Here is a 26017-nt window from a genome sequence, read left to right as displayed (position 1 = left end):
AGCAATATGTAGATTAGCAATATCAAGTAGATTAGCAATATCAAGTAGATTAGCAATATGTAGATTAGCAATATGTAGATCAGCAATATCAAGTAGATTAGCAATATCAAGTAGATTAGCAATATGTAGATTAGCAATATGTAGATTAGCAATATGTAGATTAGCAATATGTAGATTAGCAATATCAAGTTCATAACTTAGTAAACAAAAAAATAAATTAGTCTATTTAAAAAAATGGCAGAAATTAAATCTATTTAAATAATATGGATTGTAGTGTCAAATAGATTATCAAGTACAATAGATGGCAATGTTACACTCTCAGTACAGCTGTATTCTTTCGTCACAAGTGTCAGCTCAGTTTTTGTGTCTGACAAAATTATTAATAATTGTGATAATCTTTGACTTTGGGAAATAAGTGCAATTTTATGTGTTCTTTATTTTCTGTTTTTAAACTGTTTTAATATTTAATCTTGGAACACATATCATCTAATGTGAGACAATTTCGTTTTCCTTGTTATATCTGACACTTGTGACGTCATGTATAATTGGTCCATTTCTCTGTTGCCGCCTATTGTACTTAATATCTATTTGTAGAGTGGAATACCCGATTCACAAATGCACCTCTTAGCTGGATCAAGGATGACGGAGGTTTCCTTATCTTTCCTTCTAAAAATATGATTACCCTGAGTTTTGCTTCGTCTCTGCCAGAATTAGAGTAGGTTGCTTCATGAATGAGTAAATCTGAATCTCTAGAAAAATATAAAAATTAAATATTAAAAGGGACTGTAGACGTAATTTCAAGTGGACCTCCATTTAGAGAGTGAAATGATTCACCCTTAAAACCTTTATCTGAGAATAATCAAGATATGACCGGTTTCCTAGCTAGAAAAATCCTTCGTTGTCTCTGATGCATAAATCAACAAGTCACTTTTACTGATAAACCACAATTGAAAATAAACAAATTTTCAGGTAGAAAATCAAGAATATCTTATTTAATCTTGATATCACTACGGTTACATGCTCTGATGAAGGGTCACTTTATTGACAAAAGAAAATAGAAAATAATCTCTATCATATAATAAAAGTTCATAGCACAGAAAAATCATTAACTCTTCAGGCTTGGAAAAATATAAAAAGATTCTCGTTCTCTTTGAAGTATTGCCTAAAATGGCCATTCTAGAGTTCCTCGAGAAAAAATTAACGAAAAAAATTAACAATTTGATCCTGTTAAATATTGGCTTTCCTTAAGTTCATGTTGTTTTTTTTTCACAAACTTTCAAACTAGTAAAAATTATAAACAATGTTAAATCCCTAAAGAAATATTAGAAACTTTATAAAAAGTTGAATAATACGAACAACTGTAAAACTTTGAGAGGTTGGACTGGCCTCCTTTAAGAGTATGGTATATATCTTTTAATTAATTTTTAGCAGTGGATCCAGATTAATTCTATTCAAAATTAATCTCGTGCGTATTGCATAAAATGTCCCAGAAAGACACAGTTTTCATCACGAATTATAAATGACAAAAAACTTGAAAAAATTAAGACAAATACCTGAACGCTATAGAAAAAGAATCTTTACTATGCACTGCTTCACAAGTTTGTATCTCATGGAGTCCTGTAGAATAGAACAAACTATTAATAACATTTCACGCAAATCTGCCCCCTTATTAAAAGTAAATTCAACATATATGAAGCATAAAGTCTGACCGCGTCAACCTTGTTGCACCGGCTAGTCCTGTCCATAGAGCTTGGAACAGTACAAACTGGGACCGGAAAGGTTGACCCGGCAAGTAAATTCAAATGTACTACAGCTGCCCGTGTTGAGAAAGTAGAGTAATTTTATTCGGACAAAATAACAATATTGAATATTTCTGCACTTGTCTTGTCTATTTCTTATGTCTTGTCTATTTCTGCACTTGTCTTGTCTATTTCTGCACTTGTCTTGTCTATTTCTGCACTTGTCTTGTCTATTTCTTATGTCTTGTCTATTTCTGCACGTGTCTTGTCTATTTCTGCACTTGTCTTGTCTATTTCTTATGTCTTGTCTATTTCTGCACTTGTCTTGTCTATTTCATATGTCTTGTCTATTTCTGCACTTGTCTTGTCTATTTCTTATGTCTTGTATTTTTCTTATGTCTTGTCTATTTCTGCACTTGTCTTGTCTATTTCTTATGTCTTGTCAATTTCATATGTCTTGTTTATATTTATTTTTCCCTCTTGTGTATTTGTTGTATTGTAATGAGTGTCTAGCGCAAGAAAAACAAAAACCAGGAACCGTCATATCTCATGCGTCAGTGGGAGGAGATCAAAACAAAGAATTCAGGGGCAACTCATCATTTTTGAGGGAAAAGGGTCCCAGGGGGTGGAATAAAAATATATTGCTATTGTATTTTCCATATTGACCAGAAAGCCAAAAATCATATATATTCGCTCTAACTTGATATATTAACTTGTTTTTNAAAATTCACCAATAAATTTATATATTTTGTCCAAAATATTCTGAAATCTTGGAAAAAAGCTATATCGAGTTCAAACACAAAAAAACTCAATATCTTGCAAGCCAATATCATACATAGACTATGAATTCTGTTCGAAAAAGAGACACATCTGCAAAATCTGAAATGGTAATGGTTTAACACTGTAAAACAAAAATGTTTCAGACAATAAAACAACAATAAAAGATTAACAGATGACACGAGGCGTCATTTAAAGGGAGTGTGAGCGTAATTTTAAGTTGACTCTCCATGGCAATGTCCGATTCACAACGGTACCCTTCAAAGCTTTGTCGGATCAAGTATGAATCAGTTAACAATGTTTATAATTTTGAAAACATTAATATTAAATTGTGATTTCTCTTCAAAAGTTACTTGCGCATTTCTGCTGCAGGAAAACATAGATAAAGTATCATTATTCATTGAACACTTTTAAGCCTCGAAAAACGACAATATCTTCCACATTATTGATTAGATAAAAGTTTCAAGGGTACAGTAGTAAATCGGACATGGCCATTTATGCTTAGAGGTAATATTAAAAATACGCTTACAGTCACTTTCTTTCAGGTTATTTACAAACAGACAGGTTACCTTCGCACCTTGAAGAAGACTGCGAGCATTTACAAATATTGCATTCCTGAATATACATTTCTAATAAAAAACACAAATAAAAATCTATAGATTGTTAATGAAAAAAAAATTGTTGATCAAACAGATAAATGAATGACTGAATACAAAAATAAATGAATGACTGAATACAAAAATAAATAAATGACTGAATACAAAAATAAATGATTGACTTAAATACAAAAATAAATGAATGACTTAAATACAAAAATAGATAAATGACTGAATACAAAAATAAATGAATGACTGAATACAAAAATAAATAAATGACTGAATACAAAAATAAATGAATGATTGAATACAAAAATAAATGAATGACTGAAAACAAAAATAAATAAATGACTGAATACAAAAATAAATGAATGACTGAATACAAAAAATAACGAATGACTGATTCTAAAAATAAATGAATGACGGAATAGAAAAATAAATGAATGGCTGAATACAAAAATAACTGAATAACTGAACCGTTATATAAATTTGGCTTGTCTGTCTGTTTGTATCCAATAATCGGGCCCATATTTTGTGTGGGACCTCACGTGACCCCAGGGAAGGTTTATGAATTATCAAAATTTAAAAATTTGTGATTTAAAGTTTTTATTTTTGTAAATTTTGAAAATTACAGAAAAAATATTATGAAATCTGCAAACTGTTTTGTTTTTGTTTTATACTGTACAAAGAAAAGATGCACAGTTAAAGCCACAATAAAAAGTTGAAATAGAAGATGGGTGCGAAGCGCTCTAAAAGCCTATAAGTATGATAAAAGAGAATATAATTAGTAATTACCTAAAAAGCCTTGCTTCTGTTAATAACCTGCTGTGTTTTTTATCCGATGTTTTATCTGCCTCAACTACCTAAATTATAAATTCTGATACAGGGTTAAAAGACGACAGGTGTAATGCATGGAGCGGACTCGACTGCATGTGCGGACTCATCTTAAAGTTTTAANGCCAGGATGATGCTATTTAAACCTAAAACAGAAATAAACTAAACTCCGATAAAAAGACAATTTCAATCTATTTCTTAAACATAAAAAAAATGGCGGTACTATGAATATGCAATATGCATGCACTATTGTTATTTAATCTTACCCATATGATGGTCTGTATGCTGATGTGAGATGAAGATTGATTTAAGGTTCAATAATCTACGATCCATCTCTTCTAGTCCATATAACCGATACAATTCACTAAAACAGGTCGGATTTAAGGTTTAAAAGTCTACGGTCCAATTCTTCTAGTCCATCTAACAGATACAATTCACTAAATAGGTCGGATTTAAGGTTTAAAAGTCTACTGTTAATTTCTTCTAGTTCATATAACCGATACAATTTGCTAAAATAGGTCGGATTTAAGGTTTAATAGTCTACAGTCCATTTCTTCTAGTTCATATAACCAATACAATTCACTAAAATAGGACGGATTTAAGGTTTATAAGTCTACTGTCCAATTTCTTCTAGTCCATATAACCGATAGAATTCACTAAATAGATGGGATTTAAGGTATAAACGTCTACAGTCTATTGCTCATATTGTTCATATAACCAATACAATTCACTAAAATAGGATGTATGTAAGGTTTAATAGTCTACAGTCCATTTCTTCTAGTACATATAACCGATACAATTCACTAAAATAGGACTATGTAAGGTTTAATAGTCTACAGTCCATTTCTTCCAGTACATATAACCGATACAATTCACTTTAATAGGACGAATTTAAGGTTTATAAGGCTACAGTCCATTTCTTCTGGTTCATATAAACGATACAGTTTGCTAAAATAGGTCGAATAAGTCTTCAGTATATTTCTTCTATCCCTTATAATTGGAACAGTTCACTTAAAAAGGTCGTAGCAAAGTTACTTAGTTTACAGTCATATAACTGCTATGGAAAAAATATATATCATCAAAAGTATGCTAATATTGAATGAAGTTACATGACCCGCCCAGGTATGGGTTATGGCTGGTTTAAAACTTTGCCTGGAAAAATTGTATTTTAAATATTTTTGGAAATGAAGAAGAGAAATACCAAACATTAATGAAGATTTTCAATATAAAAATCTTTTCTCTTTCCTAACTTGAAGTTTATAGTACAAGTTCACTTTTGCAAACATGTATTTTGGAAAATGCTATTTATGAAAATATTTATTTTGTATGGTGCAACTTGTGAAAATACTTATTTTTGGATGATGCAACTTGTGAAAATACTTATTTTGGATGATGCAACTTGTAAAAATACTTATTTTGGGTAGTAAAAATTGTGAAAATATTTATTTTGGATAACAAAAATTGTGAGAACACTTATTTTAGATAATGAAAATTATGAAAATACTTTTTTTGGATGATGCAACTTTTGAAAATACTTTATTGGATGACGAAAGATGTGAAAATACTTATTTTGGATGGTGCAACTTGTGAAAAATACTTATTTTGGATGGNTAATCTTTTATCCAGCAACCAACCTGAGACTTCCCTCTCCACAGTCAAGCATAAAAAATTTATCATTCTCCACTTCAATCATAATACAGGAAACATTTCTGAAAAATAAAATCTTTAAAAACTTGGAACCATAACTGGTAGGATCTATAAACCCTATTACTATGAAATATCTAATATCACTATCAATATTCAATAGCTATAAAAAAGTTGAATTATTGTGCACGAATACGCCAATTTGTTTTTCCCTCCCCCGGAAAAAAATTTATCCTCTCCCCCCTCATTTTTTGGCCAAAACCTTGAGCAGCTTGGGAGTGGAAGGTGGAAGATTTAAATTTTTATGAAAAATATTTATACTGAGAGAAAAAGTGAATTTTCCCCCCATGAGCCGCCTCTTAAAATCTGTATTAAAAATCCTGTAAAATCAGACTTCATAAGTTGCAATGTTGTTTGACTCAAGACTATTAAATAGTCAAATGCAGTCTACAAATCTAAATGACGTAACAAGGTGTAAATAAATGATAAGAACAAACCTGACAGTGATATTTAAAAATTTATTTAATAAGATAAAAAAAGACTAAGAAGTCAAAAGCCATTTACAAGTCTTAACGACGTATCAAGAAGTAAATTAAATAAACTCAAAACAGATAAGACAGGAATTTAAAATTTTTTCTGTACACAATTGAATTTGAATAAAAAACTCCATGAAGTCTGAGGAGTCAAATGTCTTTGACAGGTCTAAAGGACCTAATACTTTGTTAACTGTAAATTGAATGTTCTCTTATGAGCTTGACAAGGAATTAAATTTTTTTACTTAAATTCTAGACATATTCTACTTTCATATCTACGATGAATGACGGTACAGACCAGAGGCCGAATTTAAAGAATTTTAGCCGCGGCTTAAATTTGAGACCCAGAATAAATATGGTTGGTAATGGTTCCACTTAAAATTGTATTCAATGTTTTTAGATCTAAACCGGCGCTCAATTGAAAACGGTTTTGGGCGGATTTGAGACCCGACTCAAATTTATTAAATTCGGACTCAGAAGTCAGAACTTCAGTGTTGTGAATCTCGAGATCAAATATTGATTAAAATCTTGCACAAGTCAGCGGATTAATATTCCGTGATATGGTCAAATAGATTCTAGTACAATAGATGGCAACGTAGACTCTCAGTACAGCTCGTACAGCTGTATTCTGTATTCTGTATCACAAGTGTCAATTAAGTTTTTGTGTCCCACAAAATTATTAATAATAGTGATAATTTTAGAATAAAGTGCTTATCTTACAGTAAAAGAAGTGCAATTTTATGTGTTTTTTATTTTCTGTTTTTACACTTAATAATTTAAGCTTGGAAAACATGTCAATTAATTTGAGAAAATTTCGTTTTCAATGTTATATTTGACACTTGTGACGTCATGTATAATTGATCCATTTCTCTGTTGCCACCTATTGTACTTGATAATCTATTTGGTGATGGTCGTACCCTTAAGGGACAACTTAAATTGTGGTATCAAGCATTAATCCTCAAATCTCTAAGTGTCCATGATAGATATCAAGATCAATCGTTCAAGATTAACAATATCTGAAGAAGATTTCCGATCTTTGAACGCATTTTGTAAATAATTAAAGCTAATAAACATAAATACCTATTGATATTCGGGACTGAGCTGCCGGTTCCAATAAAGGCAATTTCCGGGAACTCTTGTGCATCCTCTTTATTCTGTTCCGGGAACTCTTGTGCATCCTCTTTACTATTATTCTGCTGAGATATTGTGCAATTTTCTTCATTAAAAGAGGAAGGACTGGAGTCTGAACATCTAAAGTTCGTAACAAATTCAAACTTTGAAATTAAACAAACAATTAATTTCAAATAATATCGGGTATGGGCAAAGAAAATATAATGTATATTAGAGTGGAATTTAGGCAATCCTTCGGTATGAATTTTGTCAGTCCCTTTCAGCCTGAAAGGGAGTTCAAAGTGTACAAATCATGTAAATGTTCACAAATTATATGCAGTAGAGTACATTAACAGTATGTTCCCCAGACTATCCATTTCAATTTCTAATATTTTAAAGCTGATCAGTAAACTTTATAAAATGAATTAGGTAAATAAAAAACATCATTTGATTTATAGTTATAACGGAAAATCAACGTTTGTAAAGTAAAGTGAAATGATCATTTGTCAATTATGAAACCAGCCTATTTCATAATTTGGTTTTCTTTTAATATCAATTTTAGATTTTCTTTAAAATGATGTTCCAGGGCCCAAAAGGTTGTATAGCACAAATATGTGAAGTATACCTGCAGTATGGAAACAGTACAACAAAATGGCAGTTTTACTATTTTTCTAGTAAATTTCACTCTAATATATATATATATTCTATTCTCTTTGGGTATGGGACTCCCAGAGATAAGAACTTATCGTTTATTCTTTCAGAAAGACCAAACCCGTATCTTTGTGTCGTGGTAGACGATTGCATCAAACGATGAAGACGACTTTTGATATCAATCTTGATTTATATCAAACTTTTCTAATTAACTACTTGTAAACTTGTAATTCGAAAAAAACTTATTAACAATTAAAACTTAAATAAAATAGTTGTCTTAATTATATTGATATAATTGCCTACCACCACAGGTAATTTTAATAAAATTTTGTTAAAGGCAAATTTTTGAAAACTCGATATCCATAAACCTTCCCTAGGGTCACGTGAGATCCCACAAAAAATTGAACCCAATCAATTTTCCGTTTTCACGTTTATTGGATACAAACAAACAAACAGACGGACGCCCACCCAAGCAAAGTATATATATATACTAGAAATTCAAAGCGCTTCTCGCCCTTCTTTCTGGGCTTTTAGGGCGCTTTGCGCCCATCTTCTATTTAAATTGTGAACATGTTCTTTTTGTTTACATTTTAAAACAAAGAAGAAAAAAATTCGCGGATTTACAAGAATTTATATTTTTTTATAAAATTAAAAACCTTTAAAACACATTTTTAAAAAAAATTTTATCATTCATAACCCTTCCCTGTGGTCACGTGATGACCCACAAAAATTTGGGCCTGATCGGTTCAGCCGTTTTGACGTTTATTGGATACAAACAAACAGACACCCAAACAGACAAACCAAATTTATATATAGATAGAATATAGATGTAAAAATCTGCATCTAAACATTTGGACCCATCTAAAAACTAAAAAACTAACTGAAAACCTTGATTTTCCACGTATAGTTTCTACTACGTAGGATAAAAATATTGCAAAGTTAAAAACAAAAGAAAACTTCAGCAGAATACAGTTTAGGAGTTTTATAAATGAGTTTTTTAAAAACGAACTAGAAACTCTGCCTCATCACTATGTACAGCTTCTTTACCTGGATTATATTGAAATTATTTCTGTATATTTTGGAGGAGGATGAGCTAACTGAGGAGGTTGAGCACGTTATTGGAGTATTGAAGGATCCTGATGATATTGGGGACGTTATTGGAGCATTGAAGGATCCTGATGATGATATTGGGGACGTTATTGGAGCATTGAAAGATTTTGATGATGATATTGGGGACGTTATTGGAGTATTGAAGGATCCTGATGATGATATTGGGGACGTCAATGGAGAATTAGAGGATGGTAATAAGTTTATTGAGGCTGCAACGGAGGAGTCTGATGAGCTTGATTTTTCGGATGAACGCGAGGAAATTGAGGCTGATAAGGCGGATGTTGTTGAGGACGATGATGGTGAATTAGAGGACAAGGAGGGGTCTAGGTGAAAGCAGTTAGCTCTGGAGAGTGGGGAATCTTCTTGATTATGAAACATCGGAGGAAACAGGGAAGGACTGAAGTTAATAAAATTGTGATTATTTTTATGCATGTTTTTAAATGTTTAGTAATTGATAACTTTTATCAATTTTATTGCAAGAAAGTTTAAGGGTTAAAAAAAACTTTCTTACCTAATTTGTCTTAAGATTTCCCGATACTTATTCTGGAAAATTAATTCTGAATCTGAAACAAATAGTCCTAATACTTTCATTTTGGTTCCCAGTTCAAATAAGTTTTTAGACAGAAAATTAAAGTCAAATGATTTTATAACACTTCGTACAAAAATAAAAGGGTTCCGAGTAATTTTATGAAACCAGGCTTTTAGGGCGCCCATTTTCTATTTCAACTTTTAATTGTGGCTTTATCTGTGTACCTCTTCTCTTTGTGCAGTATTAAACAGGTTTGCTGATTTCATGTTAATTTTTAAATAAAAAAACTTGCCCCCCCCCATAATTAAAAATCATTCCTCCCCCCACCCCTCGGTAATACTGAAAAATATACGCCCTTGTTTTCTACCTGTGCAGTTGAGGAAAATGTGCTGGGAATCAGGATATCTGAAAATATTTATTATATTTAAAGGGAGTGCCATTTCCAGAGCACAACGGTACTAAATGAAAAGTTTTTAACCCTTAACATCCTTATATTTTTAACTGAAAATTGAGTATTGGCAATCGTGGTTTCTCTGTAAATGTGATCTACGGCCTTTTGCTGTAGTAAAAATATGGAAAATGGTTGGAAATGAACAATTCCTAGATAAAAAACATGGATATCTTTTTCATTGTGACTCAGATAATGAAGGTTAATTGTAAATTAATTTTTGAGTGGATTGTTACGCTTTTATTGATATTCAACGTTTCTGTAAAAGGACTCAAAGTTCCAACAGAAAAAAACTTTCACATTTAATATTTTGGGTCTTTGGATAACGATTAAAATTCTTTTAATAGAAACATCAGATACAAATATAAATTGTATTGAGTGATTCATGATTCAAGTATGGTTTATCCTATTCTTTCATTTTATCAAATATTTCAAATTATGAGATCTGCTAGGTCAAATTGTCAAAGTTTGAAATAATAAAGAATAACCCAGGTTTAAAAATATGGGGATTAGAAAACGTCGAGGCAACAGTTTACAATATTCTAACCTTTCCATCCAAAGTTGATTTTTTTTCCGATTAAGTATATGAGGAAGAGTAAAATGAAATACTGTGTTTACATCCCCCGGAGGAAGTTGGAGATCTGAACTACTGTACAACGGATCCAGGTATCCACTAGTTAAATTATTTACATGTACAACGTACATAGTTGGACTAATGTACAACAAATCCAGGTATTCACTAGATAATAATAAAAACAATTCAAACCAAACCAAACCAAACCAAATCAAATGAAATCATGATGTTGGGGATTCCTACTATCCACCCCCCAGACTTGAAATGAATATACAAATATATAATGGGTTTATAAAACATAATTTATTTGATTTCCACACTTCCATTCCTTGAGTAGTTTTCCGCGGAGCTCAATAAATCTCGAATCTTTTGCCTACAAATATTTTTAATGAAATTTTTAAAGATGAAGATTAAATTCTTGATGGTTCAAAGATTGAGGGTGACATAAAATAATTTCTACGATTTCGAATAACATTTTAAAAACATGAAATTAATCAGATAAGTTTAAAACAAAATATAATTCAAGAAAATTAAAGAGAGCCTCATTTAAATTTTTAATTCAGTATCTAACAGTACAATAACAGTATAATGACCGTACAATTACCGTAGAATGACAGTACAATGACAGTACCATAAAAGTACATTGACAGTACCATGGAAGTACAATTACAGTACAATGAAAGTAAAATAACAGTACCATTAAAGTACAATGACAATACCATGAAAGTACAATGACAGTACCGTGAAAGTACCATGAAAGTACAATTACCTTAAAAATACAATGACAGTACCATGAAAGTACAAGGACAGTACCATGAAAGTACAAGGACAGTACCATGAAAGTAAAATGACAGTACCATGAAAGTAAAAGGACAGTACCATGAAAGTACAATGACAGTACGACAAAAGAACCATAAAAGAACAATGTCAGTACAATAAAAGTGCAATGAAAGTACATTGCAAGTACAATGACAATAAAATTACTTTTAAATGAAAGTAAGATGAAGGTATGAACCGAAAATAAAATGAAATTACAATATACCTATACAATACCATGAAAATGCAATGAAAGTACAATGAAAGTACAATGACAGTACACTATGCGATAATAATGACATCACAATATTATAATGACATTACAATACAAAGCTAAACACACCTTATCTGAGCATGCCAGGATAAATTATATCCAGGTCTTTTTAAAGGTTTATCTCTCATCAAGGGAACACCTAAAACATACCTTAGTAAGGGGCTGTGAGCGTAATTTCAAGTAACTCTTCATGCAAAAAAGGCAATGCCCTGATTTTTTTCTAAGATTTAATAATAATAATAATGTTCTCTCTCTAGAATTGCCGGAAAAATAAATATTTTTTTTACGTATGTAACGCATCAGCTGTGATATGTTCAGAATGTACAACGGAATTTACAGAAATTAGATTTAAATACAGAGATCTCTGTACTCGATAAACAGTCAAATGTTATAAGGGCACCCTTTTTATCGAATATTGCCTTCTTTGCATGGAGTGCCACTTAAAACTACGCTTACAGTCCCTTTCAGAGACTAACTAAGTGACCTTTAAGTTTGAAGAGTACTTTGACCGAAAAGGTTTCTATTAAATTAACATCATACAGCCGCACATTTGTTAGAAAGCGATTCGAGGATTTCTTTAAAACAGATAAGCAATAAAAAGAAGATAGAAAAATAATAAAACATATCTCAAATTACGTCTTTTTTTGTAAATCATGAAGCTTTTCAATTAAAGCACTTGCAAGTTACTTAGAAAAACAATTAAAGGGATTGTAGCATAGCTTCAAGTAACCCTACATTTTTGGAATGACAATGTCCGATTCACAACGGTTCCCTTTAAATCTAAATCTGAGCCACAATGATATCGTCGTAGTTTTTTTGTGTGGAAAATTGATGAATTCGGATTTTTCCTTTTTTCTCTTCTGTTGTATCATTTAGTAATTCGCTTTTAAAAATCCCAATAAATTAGTGATTTAAATATATTTTACAGTCCCTTTAAGCAGAATAAAAAGACTCAAGACAAAAATACATTTTTAAATTATTTAAATTAATTTAAATTGTAGACTGTTAATCTAACTTTCTCTGAAAAAATTATACCTGTTATTTTGACGTTGTCGTCTTCGTACACTGTTACTGATTGATTGATTGGCGGATTGATGGAATTCCTTATTTTGAATTTCCCGCGGTCCAGGATAGAATCTAAACTTAATAATTTGTTAGTTAAACCAAAATACTACTTACCAAATTACTTAAAATGAATATCTAATAAATATTAACTGAAAAATTACGAGTAATCCATTATATATTTGATGACTGAAGTAGATTTGGTTTATGCCCTGGGCTCTTGATAGTGTTAACATTTAAATTCATATTTCTTTATATTTCTTAATATTTTCCAGGGCATAAAATTATCTAAAATTCTATTGGTTGAAGGGGGCTCGTAAAGTATTTTCGCCAAAACCATTTCTTTTTCTCTAGGGTTGTAAGATCTGAGGATCTTTATAAACTAATGTGTGTTCAGGGTGTTCAGCGACAAGACGTTACTCAGTGTGTTCAACCAGGAATTCTCTACAAACAATCGATCAATCACACGGAACTCTACATGCACAATTTTCTATATTTAATCACGTGTTCAACTCCATATAATTAATTGAGATTTTTAATGTATAACTATTTAAAGGCCAATTTTTATGAAGATTAACCTGATTTTGTTTTATAATGCAGACCTGAGTTTTATCAAGCCTATATATAATATTTAACCAAAGCCTATATAAAGTGTCTAGTCTAAGCCTATATAAAATGTCCAGCCTAAGACTCAAAAATTTGTAAATAAATGAGTTTATCTTTCAGAACACNTATAATTAACCCTGGACTGATTTATTGTGTTTTCAGTTCACGGTTGAGTCCTGTATAAACTGCCTACCTGAAATATATACATAAGATTTAATCAGTGCAAATAGAGGTGAGCCGAAGAGAAAGAGTTCATGCTCGCTCTTATGTTTGTAGTTATTACCTGGTCTCCTATAGGTAAAAATGAGCACAAGGGTTCTCGAAAAAGAAAAGTTTTTGGCTCAAATACTTTATACCTAGCCTCCTTCAACCACTAGCGTTATAAATAGTTATTATTTCTTAATTTCCTGCTTTAGATCAAAGCAGTCAAACAGGGTTAGTAATGATCATAAATCGAAACATTCGGATAATTTTTGCATTTAAAATAGGTGAACAATCCCTTTAAAGGGACTGTAAGCGTAATTTTTAGTAATATCCCATGCAATGATGGAACAGAGATTTCCGAGTGTCCTTTTTGGGGTCTTAACATTTTGTAGATTTTGATTAAAGAGAGTCGACAAAAATGGAGAATATTAAGAAACTAAATAAAATAGTATTTCATGACAACAATATTGATATCCGGGTTTTAAAACTGGTTTTCATAACGATACCCTGTCGTAAGTTTTGGGCTCTGTGAACAACTATGTACAGTAAAACTGTGTACAATTATGTACAATATAAATTAAAACTATGTAACAGATTATAAACAATACAACTGCGCACAGTACAGCTATAATACAGAAAAACTATGTACCTGGTAAGAAGAGCGTATCCGGGTACACCACCAATATTCTGCCAGCCTGTACTGGTTATGTACAGATGACTAGATACAGCTCGACGTAATTTCAGATAACCGATCTACAAACAATTTATTAAGTCATGATCAACACCATATTTCATCATTTAAAACGACAAAATATTGATGGCAATGTTGATTATGATGAACGATAATTACAATGATAATGATGATCTTAAAGGTCATGATGATAATGATGAAAACGTTACAAATGATGATTGCGATGATTGATATGAATGATATTAACGCTAATGATGATCAAAAAGATAAAATTACGAATACAAGCGTATTGTAAAGTGAACTGAACGAGATAATGTCAAGGAAATCCCCTCTCTGCCCCACCCGCCATGTAAAGATAATGTTAACATGAATTAAGACGACATATAAAAATCAACCAACTCAATTTAAAATGGTTAAAGGAAGCCATTAACCATGATTCTAGCAATTAGGATCCTCAGTAAAAAATTGAGGCAAATCGGTCAAGGGGTTAAAGAGTTATGATCAGAAACACGAACAGAGCGTACTACTATATATAGAAGATTACCATTCGATCCGTTCCTTCTCCACAGTTAAAGATATGCCGGATACCGAATACAGACAACACAAGGCTATTGGTTGGAGCATATAATCCACTACCCAACACCTAGGGGTTAAAACCGTTAAAGGAATTGTTCAAGAAATTCAAGTGTTTGCTACTTTTTTTAAAGTGACCATAGAAGTTCTAAAAGAAAAAAAAGGCTTAGTTCAGGGGTTTATCTAAATCTGGACGTGAACATTGTACAGTGTAATATACACCAATTACATCCAAGAATGCCACTCAACATAATTCAGACAAATAGCGTCTTACTCCAAAAAATCTGCCAACATTAGTATCATGGCCCATTAAATCTGCCGGAAAAAAATGGTTGTATTTTGAACTCCAAAGATTGGATTGGGATGTACAAATATCTAATAGGTGAGAAAACCCCTGATCAAATCAAGAATGTCAAAAGGTTCACTGCTTTTTTTACAAAAAAGTTTTGTTTTCACATAATCATTTTGATAGAAATAAGCATTGAACATGAAAGTTTTGCAATGCACGGGGAAAGATCAAAATAAAGATAACTTTGCTTTTTTAATTTATGGTTTCATTCAATAAATGGGACTGTAAGTGTAATTTCAGGTAACCCTTCATGCAAAGATGGCAATGCCCGATTCACAATGGTACCCTTCAAACCGCCCTCTGATCAATAATTGGGAAAATATTGTCGTTTTTATAGAATTTAAAGGTTTTTTAAAATATGATACTTCCTGCAGTAGAAATTCGCAACTCACTTATGATGAGATCACAATTTAAAGTTCTCAGTTTTCAAAATGTAAAACATTGATATATAATTCATACATGACCAGGCAAAGCTTTTACAGGTACCGTTGTGAATCGGGCATTAGCATGGAGCGTCACTTTAGATCACACTTACAGTCCTTTTTAAAATGATTTTTTACCTTAAAAAATATTTTGTTGTTAATCAATTTAGTCTCTTTTGTTTGCGTAGTTAAAGCACTATCGTCAATACCTTCTGCACTATACCACCTAATACCTATATTAAATCAAATCAAATATAGTTTTAAAAACAAAGCACTATCGTCAATACCTTCTGCACTATACCACCTAATACCTATATTAAATCAAATCAAATATAGTTTTAAGAAACAAAGCACTATCGTCAATACCTTCTGCACTATACCACCTAATACCTATATTAAATCAAATCAAATATAGTTTTAAGAAACAAAGTACTTATGTTGTAAATAAAATATTCTACATAAAGATTCTCGGATCCAAAGAATTAAATATAAATATAAAGATTCAGGGATCCACAAAAATTAAATATTCTATAAAAAGATTCACGGATCCACAAAAATTAAATATTCTATTCACGGATCCACAAAAAAACCTTTTCTCTCAAAACAAGCCATTTAATATCTCAATGACTAGTTAAGCATAAAACCCGCAGAAAAAGTAGAAAAAATATGATATTTTTCTGTTAAAAAATTAGGAAAAAGATATATTAATAAACTGGACCCGAACCTGTAACTTTAAAAACTAAATGTGTTCTAAATTCAACAAAAATTTAATGAAAAACTAACCATGGGTTATCGACAGCCGGGGAACTATTAATAACTTCCTCTGCATTTTTATCTGAAAAAATCAAATTGTACTTTAAACAAATTTGCATAAATCACCCTCTAACCCTCTTTTGTAATAACCTTTGTTAATAAATTTAGAACCTTGAAACAAACAAATAAACTTCATAAATTCTAAAATTTAAGGAAATGAAGATTACAAAAAAATTCTTTCATACCTAATAGATAAGATCCTAAGATAAAAAGTATTTTTTTCTGATTTTGAAAATATGCTGATTAAGTTTCAAGTTATCCCACATTCTAAGAGTTTATAATGGTATGCCTTCAGACCTTAGTAAACAAACAAACAAACAAACAAACAATCAACCATTATTAGGTAGAAAATATGAAAATTGAGCATTTTCAAATGAAGGTTTCGTTTCTTGCTAGTTTCTGCTGAATGCTGAAGCTCAGATAAGGTATTAAACTTACTAACGTTGGTAATCGGTAATTTGACTCTTTATATGGGTTGAACTTGAAACTACGTGAGCAGTCCCTTTAAATGAATTAAAGATCTGTGAGGCAGGTTGCTGCTATCTTCTGCTTCTTCCTCTTGTTCTCCTGGAGCTCCTGCAGTCTCTTCCTCTCCTCCTTCTCCCTCTTCTTCGAGTGCTTCTGGTTCACGTGCTCAAACACCTTCTGCTTGCTCTGCAAATAAATGGTGTTCGTGTTCGTGTTCGTGTTCGTGTTCGTGTTCATGTTCATGTTCATGTTCATGTTCATGTTCATGTTCATGTTCATGTTCATGTTCATGTTTGGCATTGTGTTTTCTCTACGTTGTTGAAGTGAAGTATCAGTGTCTTCTCCTCCATCTCCCTCACCTCACTGTGGAATATCCTTCACAATCAATCAATCAATCAATCAATCAATCAATCAATCAATCAATCAAACTAAAACCACAAAAAATCAATCAAATCAAAACTATCAATAAATTAATCTATCAAATCAAATCATATTAGCAGGGATGGCTTAAGGCATCTAAATGTAGGTTTAAGTTTCAAGTTAGGCCAACATCCGGGGTTTTCAGCCCAATCTCTACCAACATTATGAAATGTTTTAATGAGAATTAATGTCTAGTCCTATAATTAATAATTACTATCCAAATCAAAACTATCAATTAATTAATCAATCATACCAAAACTATCAATAAATCAATCAATTGCCAAACTTGATTTGACAAATCAGTCAACCTGTTAGTTAATCAAAAGCAATTTATCAATCAATCAAACTTCTTGATTATAAAAAATTAAAATGGATTTTGCGGAGAATATATTTACAATATAATTTCTACCTCTTGAGTGCTGGATATAAACCAGGAATGGTTCTCATAGAAACAGGATTCACCACCATATTGTCAAATGCTATTCCAACATTCTCTTTACCTGAGCATATCAATCAATCAATAAATTTATCTAATAATCAATCAATCAATCAATCAATCAATCAATTAATAATCATTAATACAGTTATTTTAGATTTGTGATCATTAATCAACCTACACAAAAAAAATTACATTTGAAAAATATTTAGAGGTGAATAATTTGTCACTCTAGATAGTAGTTTTTTTTTCACCCGTTGGTTACCTTGAATTTCATCCAGCAGTGGTATTTTACTGTATCTCTGAAAATAAATAATTTTCTTAATTGTCTCTTAGAATTTTNGGTGACAAATTAGATGCAACTGTATTGTCATCTCAAAATTATTTATTGTCAATTTCTCTGATAAAACACTATAAAATGATATTCCAAAGAAATAATTTGGTAAGAGAGCAAAGAAGGTTTTTAACAGTTCCTGACCTGTGAGAAATGTGTTAAGAGAGTAAACTTTGCCTCCATATCCTCTCCCTCAGTCACAGCCTCGGTAAATGTTGAGTGCTTCTGAATTCAAGTCAGTTTCAAAGAAATATTGTTATAAATGAAGAAAAAAAACCATATACGACCGACCGACCAATCAACCGAACGATCCAACAAACGAACGTACAAACAAATGAATGAACACCCAAACGAACTAATGAACGAGCTAACAATTACTGTACAGTTTTTTACCTAAATGCTAAACAAAAAGCGTGTGCACAGTGAACAGCTCGGCACGTCTCTAGTTCCTTTAATCCTAATCAAATAATCAATCAATCAATCAACTAATTCATCAATTAATCAACCGATCAATTCATTAGTTAATCAGCTCATTGGTTAATCAGTTCATTAGTTAATTAATTAAGCACATCAATTTATCAACTTATCAATTAAGATATTAAACAATCTTGAAATCACTATGTAAACTAATTCTTGAAGGGAATGTGGAGTTTGTCTGGAAGAAAGATTCAAAACTGTGGCATTTCAATTTACAATTTTTTCTTGCCTATTGCACCCCTGAATCTGGTTACTGCTAGTTGCACTTAAACAAGCTCCCCCCCCCCCGTACAATTTACCCCTCTGCTTTATTAGATTTATTAGATTAACCCCACCTGTGGCTGATAGAAGGGATTGAAGAAGAGTGGGATTTATCAGTTGTACTTTATCTCCAGGAATACTCATCATATATTCATCTTTCTATATAATACAAGATTTTAATTTTTTTACAAAATTAAAAACCTTTAAAACACATTTTTTTCATTCATAAACCTTCCCTGTGGTCACGTGATGGCTCACAAAAAATTAGAGCCCAATCGGTTCAGCCGTTTTGACGTTTATTGGATACAAACAGACAGACAAACAGACAGACAAGCCAAATTTATATATAGATATACCAATTAGTTAGATAGATAGTTGGATATATAAATACTCATCATATATTCATCTTTCTATATAATATATACCAAATAGTTAGATAGGTAGATAGATAGATAGTTGGCTATATAAATAGTAAATCGTTAGATAGATGTTTTTAAAATTTATTATTTTAAATCTTTAATTTAATAATTTGGATACACATGTTATTATTCTTCTGGTCAACATTTCTTCCTTTATTTCTTTTATTTTCTGTCGACTTTCCCCGGTTCTGATAATTTTGAAAAAAATAAATAACAAATTTGATCGAAACTAGTATTTTTAAGACTAAGATTGATTGTATGTTTTAGTCTGTTCTGATTTGGCTGACTCAGTTAGCAGATATGTAACGGGTAACCAGGAATGTCTACGTTGCACAGTTGATCAGGCTGTTTTAAAGTCAGGAGGGTGGGAGGGGGGCCTGGTGTAACAAAGGTTTCGGCAATCGTTACTTTGAGTTTCATGAGATAGATAGTTAAATGAATAGTAAAAAGGTTAAATAATAATAATTTCCAATAAAAAAATCCAAAGGCAGATGGTTGGATGGAGAATGGACGTATCACATATTTATCATTAATTCAAAATTAGATAGATAGACAAATAGAAAGAAAGATAAATATCAATTAGTTAGATAAGTAGATAGATAGATAGTTGGATATATAAATACTCATCATATATTCATCTTTCTATATAATATTTAGCAATTAGTTAGATCGGTAGATAGATAGATAGTTGGCTATATAAATAGTAAATCGTTAGATAGATGTTTTTAAAATTTATTATTTTAAATCTTTAATTTAATAATTTGGATACACATTCTATTATTCTTCTGGTCAACATTACTTCCTTTATTTCTTTTTCTTCTCTCGACAGTCTCAGGTTCTAATAATTTTGAAAAAAAATTGATCGAACCTAGTATTTTTAAGACTAAGATTGATTTTATGTTTAAGTGTTTTGATTTGGCTGACTCAGTTACCAGATATGTAACGGGTAACCAGGAATGTCTAAGTTGCAAAGTTGATCAGGCTGTTTTAAGGTCAGGAGGGTGGGAGGGGGGCCAGGTGGAAAAAAGGTTTCGGCAATTGTTACTTTGAGTTTCATTAGATAGATAGTTAGATGAATAGTAAAAAGGTTAAAATAATAATAATTTCCAATAATAAATTCCAAAGGCAGATGGTTGGATGGAGAATGGACGTATCACATATTTATCATTAATTCAAAATTAGATAGATAGACAAATAGAAAGCAAGATAAATAAGGAGACAGATAGATAAATAGATAAGATTATGGACTGCTTGATAAATAGTTAGAAAAGGAATAACAATCATGCTAACAGAATGGTTATCATATGAAGAAGAAAAAGAAAAGGCCAAAAACATCTCATTGGAAAACACCACATGTAATCGCCAGATTTAATGTATAGAAAACCTTTGAAATTTACTCATAGTAGGGGCTACCTGCGTATGAAAGATGAGGTCCTCGCATTTAACTAATTGTGCGTGACTGAAAAAAAGAAGAAATAAATAAATATTAAATATATTATTTTTAATATTTAATTCTAAGCAAACAGAAAAAACATTGAACAATAAATGAATTACGTAAAAGTACCTAAGGACTGATTGTATTTTTCTGTGATAAGTTACAAGATATTCCGCATATTTTCCTAAAAAAAAATGCATTTAAAGGGACTGTTAACGTAATTTCAAGTGACCCTTTATTAAAAATAGTTGCAAATTCAATTCACAACTGTACTCATGTTTATGCAGTAGATTCAGAAAAATGTACGACCGCAGAATTTCCTCTGAACAACTAGTTTGGACTTGGGACTATTAACCCTCGTGCATCTAGGACACCATTTCTTTGAACCTTCTGCAGATCTGTTCATCCAGAGTTATTGAGTATTAATCTGAGTTTTGTCGTCGTTATTTAGTAATTAAAAAAAAAACGATTCTGAAAACGTATCCATCCCCAAAGTAGATCTTTAAAAAGTTTAATATGTCTCAAATGAATCCTAAAGAAGCTTTCCACAACACTGCATACTCAGTTAAATTATCTTACATGGCCGGTCTTTCCCTTTACTAGAGGAAATAATGACTGTTTTCATGAAAAGCGTTAAATTCTGACAGTATTCTCCTCTACCTAAATCACTTTAAAGGGTAAAATAAATAAAAAATTTCAACAAAAAAAATATATTTTTGTCCTCTTTTTCAGGAGAAGGTTGATAAGTGTGAATCTGGCATACAACTCTCTTAATAAAGATGTAGCTTGAAATTAGTCTTGTATTTTTAAAAGTTCGTAGCTACCTGTGACAATGATAAACAAATTTTCGACACTTTTCCCGGCCTTCCTAAAAAAAAGAATTTTTTGAACTAAAAAAAAGTTTTTTTTTGAAAAATTTCAAACAATAAAAGAGTTAAAGAGAAAAAGAGAAAAAGATAAAAAGATGTTCTTACCTGAAAGCCTGTTCTCTAGCCAGAATTAAATTAATTGTGCCTAAATAATATAAAATCTTCAAAATTAACATATTAGGACTAAACAGCAATATTAAAAGTACTTTTAAAGAATACTAGCGTGGGAACCCAGCATTGCCAGGAGTTTTTACCATTAAATTAAACCCTCCTAAAATTTAAATCATAAAATGATCATTCCCGTTGGTTTTTCTCAGTTTCTCAATCAAGGGGTTCATGAGTTATGATCGGACATCTATAATAAACCTCTTCCCTCATGTATATATATGTGTATATATACAATACATATATACATACATACATACATACATACATACATATATATATATAATAAACCTCTTCCCTCATGTATATATATTTTTTTTTTCTTCAAAAATTGATTTTTCTTTTCGTTCCAAATTCGATTCTTATCAGAATTCCCCGGGCAAAACCCCGGTCACTTCAGCTTGTTTATACATATTATAAATACATATATATCTATTCGATTGTCTGCACGCTGATTGAAAATGTATATTTATTTGATGGTCAGCATGCTGATGAGAAATGTATATTTATCTATTTATTGGTCTGCATGCTGATGAGAAATGTATATCTACCTATTTGATGGTCTGCATGCTGATGAGAAATGTAGATTGCTTTAAGATCCATCAGAATACGATCCGTCTCTGTTCTCCCATGTAACCGATGTAGCTGACTAAATACAGCAAGAGAAATAAAACTGTGGAATAGGAAGACGACTGAATCTATATATATTCTTTTGTCTGTCTTTCTGACTGTTTGTTTTTATACAATAAACGTCAAACCGGCTGAACCGATCGTGCCAAAAAATTTTGTGGGGCCTCACAAAATTTAATAATTAGTCTCCAACAAAATTAGATTTTTGAAAATCCACAATTTTTTAAAATATAAAATTCGAACTTCTTTGCTTTTGTTTTAAAATGTATACTAAGAGAAACTGTTCAATGGAGATAGAAGAAAGCTTAGTGATTTTAAATAGTTCAATGAACATAAAACACACTAATTGTGAATTGTACTACACACTACACAGACCCAAGTTGACTTCAATCTACTGGTTAAACTATTTGGCAAATATTAACATCAAATGTCGTCTTCCTTACATCAAACATAACATGGAAATGGAAGATTTTTAATTCATTGAGTTTGGATGGATTTGCTGCTGAAACTATTCAAATTTAAAATCTAAATTTGGAAATACGCAAATCGATTTTGCTTCACAACATTCACAGTTTCGCGTAAAAAAAATTCCCTGATTTTGTGTAATTTAATTAGAGTTGTTGACAAATAAATCCTACCTCAAGGATCCCTCGCCACAGTCTAGAAGGATAAAATGTTTAGGTTTCACCTCAACAAGAATACTCGACACATTCCTAATATGCAATTGAAATTTCTTTTTTAGAAATTATTTCATAAGAACACTAACAGACAAAGGGAATAAAATATATATTAAAGTGGAATTTACTAGAAAAAAGTGAAATACGGCCATTTTTTTGTACTGTTTCCATACTGCAGGTGTACTTCACATATTTTTGCTATATAACCTTTTGGGCCCTGGAACATCATTTTATAAAAAATATAAAATTAATGTTAAAAGAAAACCAAATTATGAAATAGACTGCTTTCATAATTGACAATTATCATTTCACATAGACTCTATGCCTTTTACTTTACAAACGTTGATTTTCCGTTATAACTATAAATTAAATTATGTTTTTTATTCACCTAATTAATTTTATAAAGTTTATTTAACAGCTTAAAAAAATTCGAAATTGAAATGGATAGTCTAGGGAACATACTGTATTAATGTACTCTACTGCATATAATTTGTGCAAATTTACATAATTTGTATATTTTGAACTCACTTTCAGGGTGAAAGGGACTGACACAATTCATACCGAGCAATTGTCTCAATTCCACTCTAATATATATTCTATTCTCTTTGCTAACAGAGGTGAGTACTGTTTTTTTAACGTTAGCTTGAAACCCAGCTTAGCCTGGAAACTAAGTTTTGCCCTTTAAAGTCGACCCACTCAACTATAAATTTCAAACCAAGCTAAGAACCTTCCCGTCGTTCTCCCGAGTTCCCCTTTCTAAATTTGAGTCATATCGGCTATGGGGTTCCCGAGTTATGATCGAAAATACATTAAAACTAATGGGGACCGGGAAAGTGAAATATCCCGGAACCTGCGTAAATAGTTTTACCTGTATTTGCTTGGAACTGCGCTACCGGTTCCAAGAAACGAGATGACAGGATAGGCTGGTCCCAACTCCTCACTCTCCTCTATCCTGGAATTATGATGGAATTAAATTTATTATTACTTAAACTCATTTCATGAGATAAGGATCTGCTCTTCTCGTCACAGAAATACAGGTGTGAGGTTAAAAAGTGCCCAGCCCCAAGTAGTGTGACACTTCTTGATGATTTGGACACTTTCCCAACAATATTAAATCACGAAGCATTGATAAACATCTGCTGATCTTAACCTGTGTTGTTAAATAAGCATTTTTTAAATGTAACAATAAGAAATAAGAAATAATAGATTATAGGAAGATCTAAAACAGGAAACCGAAATGGAACCCCCGACCGCCTTCAGGGCGCAGTGCATCAACATGCAGCGTAAGGCCTGGCTCCATCCAGGCAACCTCACAACACTTAAGAATAAAAATAAAACCAATATAACCGTCTCGACTGTCGTCTTCCTTTCAAAGAATTTAAAGCATAGAAAGCTAATCTTCTACACCTTCATAAGTAAAAATTATGTAATATTAAGTAGTAATATCATAATAAGTAAAAGAATATAGTAAAAATGTTAAAAATTTGATGATTCAAGACAGAAAAAATGTAACCCGGGCATCATCTCACGCCTGGGCGTTTGATAACGTGACACCGGTTCGGATTTAATGTAATTCTACAGTCCTTTATATATATTAAAAATCGGAGTTTCTGAGTTACTGGAAAGGGGAAAGGATTGGGAAAAGCCATTTGAGCTATTTTGCAGTACTATTAACAGCACACAGATTTCATTCATTTAAAAAAACATTTATGTTGACGTAATTTCAAGTAAGCCTCCATCTAACGAGAACATGCAGGATTCACAACGGTACCCCAGATTATGATTGATTATGACGAAGATAACATCGTTTTTTCTAATTTGAAAAGTATTGAATTCTAGAAATTTATCCATTGTTTCGGAAAAAAAAAAGTTTTGCAGAGAACCCACAAATTAAATTTGACAATTTTCAAAAACAAAAACATGGATATCTAATTTATACTTCATCATACAAAGTTTGAAAGGGTTACTGTTGTGAATCGGACATTGCCACTCTATCAATGGAAATTCCCTTTAAATCTCTTTAAAGCTCACGTTTTGAATCAAAACATATGTTTTTTTAATAAATCAAGATTGTTTAAACAATTACCTTGATTTATACTCTTTAAAGAACTCCAGATCTTTCTGTAATCCTTCAATATAATCCTTCCTCTCATGCTCACACTTGAACAAATAATACAAAATTATAGAATTTAGTAGCAAAATATGAGAATTATGATTGATTAAACAAATATTATGAATTAATAGCCAAGTTCTGATATATATATACACACACACACACTTTAAAGAAGATGTTTACAAAATTCCAGTGTTAATTACTTTTCATTTTTTCCATTTTTTCATTGTTAATGAAAATAACGTTTAAAGGGTGCTGTTGTGAAAACAATTCATGAGATGGAAAATTATATAAAACTAAGGGACTGTTAGCATTCTAAGTGACTATTCATGCAAAGATGACAATGCCTGCTTTCAACTGCCTACGACAAAATCAACGGAATTTTACTTACTCATATATAAGAGATTCCTCAAGTTCAATCTTTACTTCAGTAGATGGTCGGACATTAAACTTTAAACCTGCCATACCCTTCAAACAAGACTCAATAACAAATGCAAAAATTCAAAAATTTGTGTGCAAGAAATTAAGTAAAATATGCTGTTTTATAACCAAGATATCAAAAAGATACTAAGAATATGATTTATTTTTTTAGCCTTCTTAAAGAGACTGTCGTGGTAAATTTGAGTCACCCTCCATTTTAAGAGGGGCACACCCGATTAACAACGATATCCTTGAAAGCTTTGTCTGATCAAGTATGAATTAGATATCCATGTTATTGTTTTTGAAAACTGAGATTATATTCATTTGTGCTTCTCTTCAAAAGTGACATACGCATTTCTAGATTTAGGACTGAAGAAATTATCAGAATCAAAAGGTTTTTAAGCCACTTTCCACATTTTTGATCAGATTAAGGTTTCAATAACTAATGCAAAAAGTGCCAATGGAACTTAATTTAATAAAAATAATTTCTTTCTATCACATTTTCATTTAAAGTGCATCAACATGCAGCGTAAGGCCT

The 26017-nt window shown here is 31.3% G+C and overlaps 4 protein-coding genes and 1 long non-coding RNA gene across 5 annotated transcripts; all 5 read right to left on the bottom strand.

Moving 5' to 3' along the window:
- Positions 1–4057: 4057 nt before the first annotated feature.
- LOC111716588 (zinc phosphodiesterase ELAC protein 2) lies at positions 4058–7610 on the bottom strand. The gene is made up of 5 exons (XM_023492069.1): positions 7588–7610; positions 7204–7374; positions 5581–5655; positions 4213–4310; positions 4058–4092 (listed from the first exon to the last, which is right to left on the bottom strand). Exons 1-5 carry the CDS (start codon positions 7608–7610, stop codon positions 4058–4060), a joined length of 402 nt encoding a protein of 133 aa, XP_023347837.1.
- Positions 7611–8877: 1267 nt separating this feature from the next.
- LOC111716584 (putative protein TPRXL) lies at positions 8878–10668 on the bottom strand. The gene is made up of 4 exons (XM_023492065.1): positions 10519–10668; positions 9891–9928; positions 9506–9557; positions 8878–9391 (listed from the first exon to the last, which is right to left on the bottom strand). The coding sequence occupies exons 1-4, from the start codon at positions 10524–10526 to the stop codon at positions 8893–8895; spliced, it is 597 nt and encodes a 198-aa protein (XP_023347833.1). The 5' UTR covers positions 10527–10668; the 3' UTR covers positions 8878–8892.
- Positions 10669–14155: 3487 nt separating this feature from the next.
- On the bottom strand, positions 14156–15787 carry LOC111716585 (uncharacterized). Its single transcript, XR_002768537.1, has 3 exons — positions 15681–15787; positions 14743–14841; positions 14156–14260 (listed from the first exon to the last, which is right to left on the bottom strand). It is a non-coding gene; the product is annotated as an uncharacterized LOC111716585 (long non-coding RNA).
- A 1323-nt stretch (positions 15788–17110) lies between these two features.
- Positions 17111–18239, bottom strand: LOC111716587 (zinc phosphodiesterase ELAC protein 2-like). The gene is made up of 4 exons (XM_023492068.1): positions 18158–18239; positions 17945–17981; positions 17653–17743; positions 17111–17198 (listed from the first exon to the last, which is right to left on the bottom strand). The coding sequence occupies exons 1-4, from the start codon at positions 18194–18196 to the stop codon at positions 17111–17113; spliced, it is 255 nt and encodes an 84-aa protein (XP_023347836.1). The 5' UTR covers positions 18197–18239.
- Positions 18240–18402: 163 nt separating this feature from the next.
- On the bottom strand, positions 18403–25111 carry LOC111716586 (zinc phosphodiesterase ELAC protein 2). Its single transcript, XM_023492067.1, has 10 exons — positions 25033–25111; positions 23815–23898; positions 22908–22982; positions 22191–22288; positions 21580–21619; positions 21430–21473; positions 20735–20789; positions 20584–20629; positions 18826–18910; positions 18403–18470 (listed from the first exon to the last, which is right to left on the bottom strand). The coding sequence occupies exons 4-10, from the start codon at positions 22240–22242 to the stop codon at positions 18403–18405; spliced, it is 390 nt and encodes a 129-aa protein (XP_023347835.1). The 5' UTR covers positions 22243–22288; positions 22908–22982; positions 23815–23898; positions 25033–25111.
- Between the last annotated feature and the right edge of the window lie 906 nt (positions 25112–26017).

Source organism: Eurytemora carolleeae, unplaced genomic scaffold (assembly GCF_000591075.1).
Source record: "Eurytemora carolleeae unplaced genomic scaffold, Eaff_2.0 scaffold2112, whole genome shotgun sequence".
In the NCBI taxonomy this organism is placed as follows: Eukaryota; Metazoa; Arthropoda; class Copepoda; order Calanoida; family Temoridae; genus Eurytemora; species Eurytemora carolleeae.
Note: the sequence above shows the minus strand (reverse complement) of the source record. Positions and strands in the feature narration are given on the sequence as shown.

Coding starts and splice junctions, on each gene's coding strand:
- LOC111716584 (XM_023492065.1), bottom strand. Junction 9,558..9,890: donor CATTTTCCTCAACTGCACAG/GTAGAAAACAAG, acceptor TATTTGTTTCAG/ATTCAGAATTAATTTTCCAG. Junction 9,392..9,505: donor GAAATCTTAAGACAAATTAG/GTAAGAAAGTTT, acceptor TATTAACTTCAG/TCCTTCCCTGTTTCCTCCGA.
- LOC111716587 (XM_023492068.1), bottom strand. CDS start 18,196: ATGGAGGCAAAGTTTACTCTCTTAACACATTTCTCACAG. Junction 17,982..18,157: donor TCTTAACACATTTCTCACAG/GTCAGGAACTGT, acceptor ATTTATTTTCAG/AGATACAGTAAAATACCACT. Junction 17,744..17,944: donor ACTGCTGGATGAAATTCAAG/GTAACCAACGGG, acceptor TGATATGCTCAG/GTAAAGAGAATGTTGGAATA.
- LOC111716586 (XM_023492067.1), bottom strand. CDS start 22,242: ATGGATCTTAAAGCAATCTACATTTCTCATCAGCATGCAGACCATCAA. Junction 21,620..22,190: donor GCATGCAGACCATCAAATAG/GTAGATATACAT, acceptor TATATTATTTAG/GCACAATTAATTTAATTCTG. Junction 18,911..20,583: donor ACCTCATCTTTCATACGCAG/GTAGCCCCTACT, acceptor TGTATTATATAG/AAAGATGAATATATGATGAG.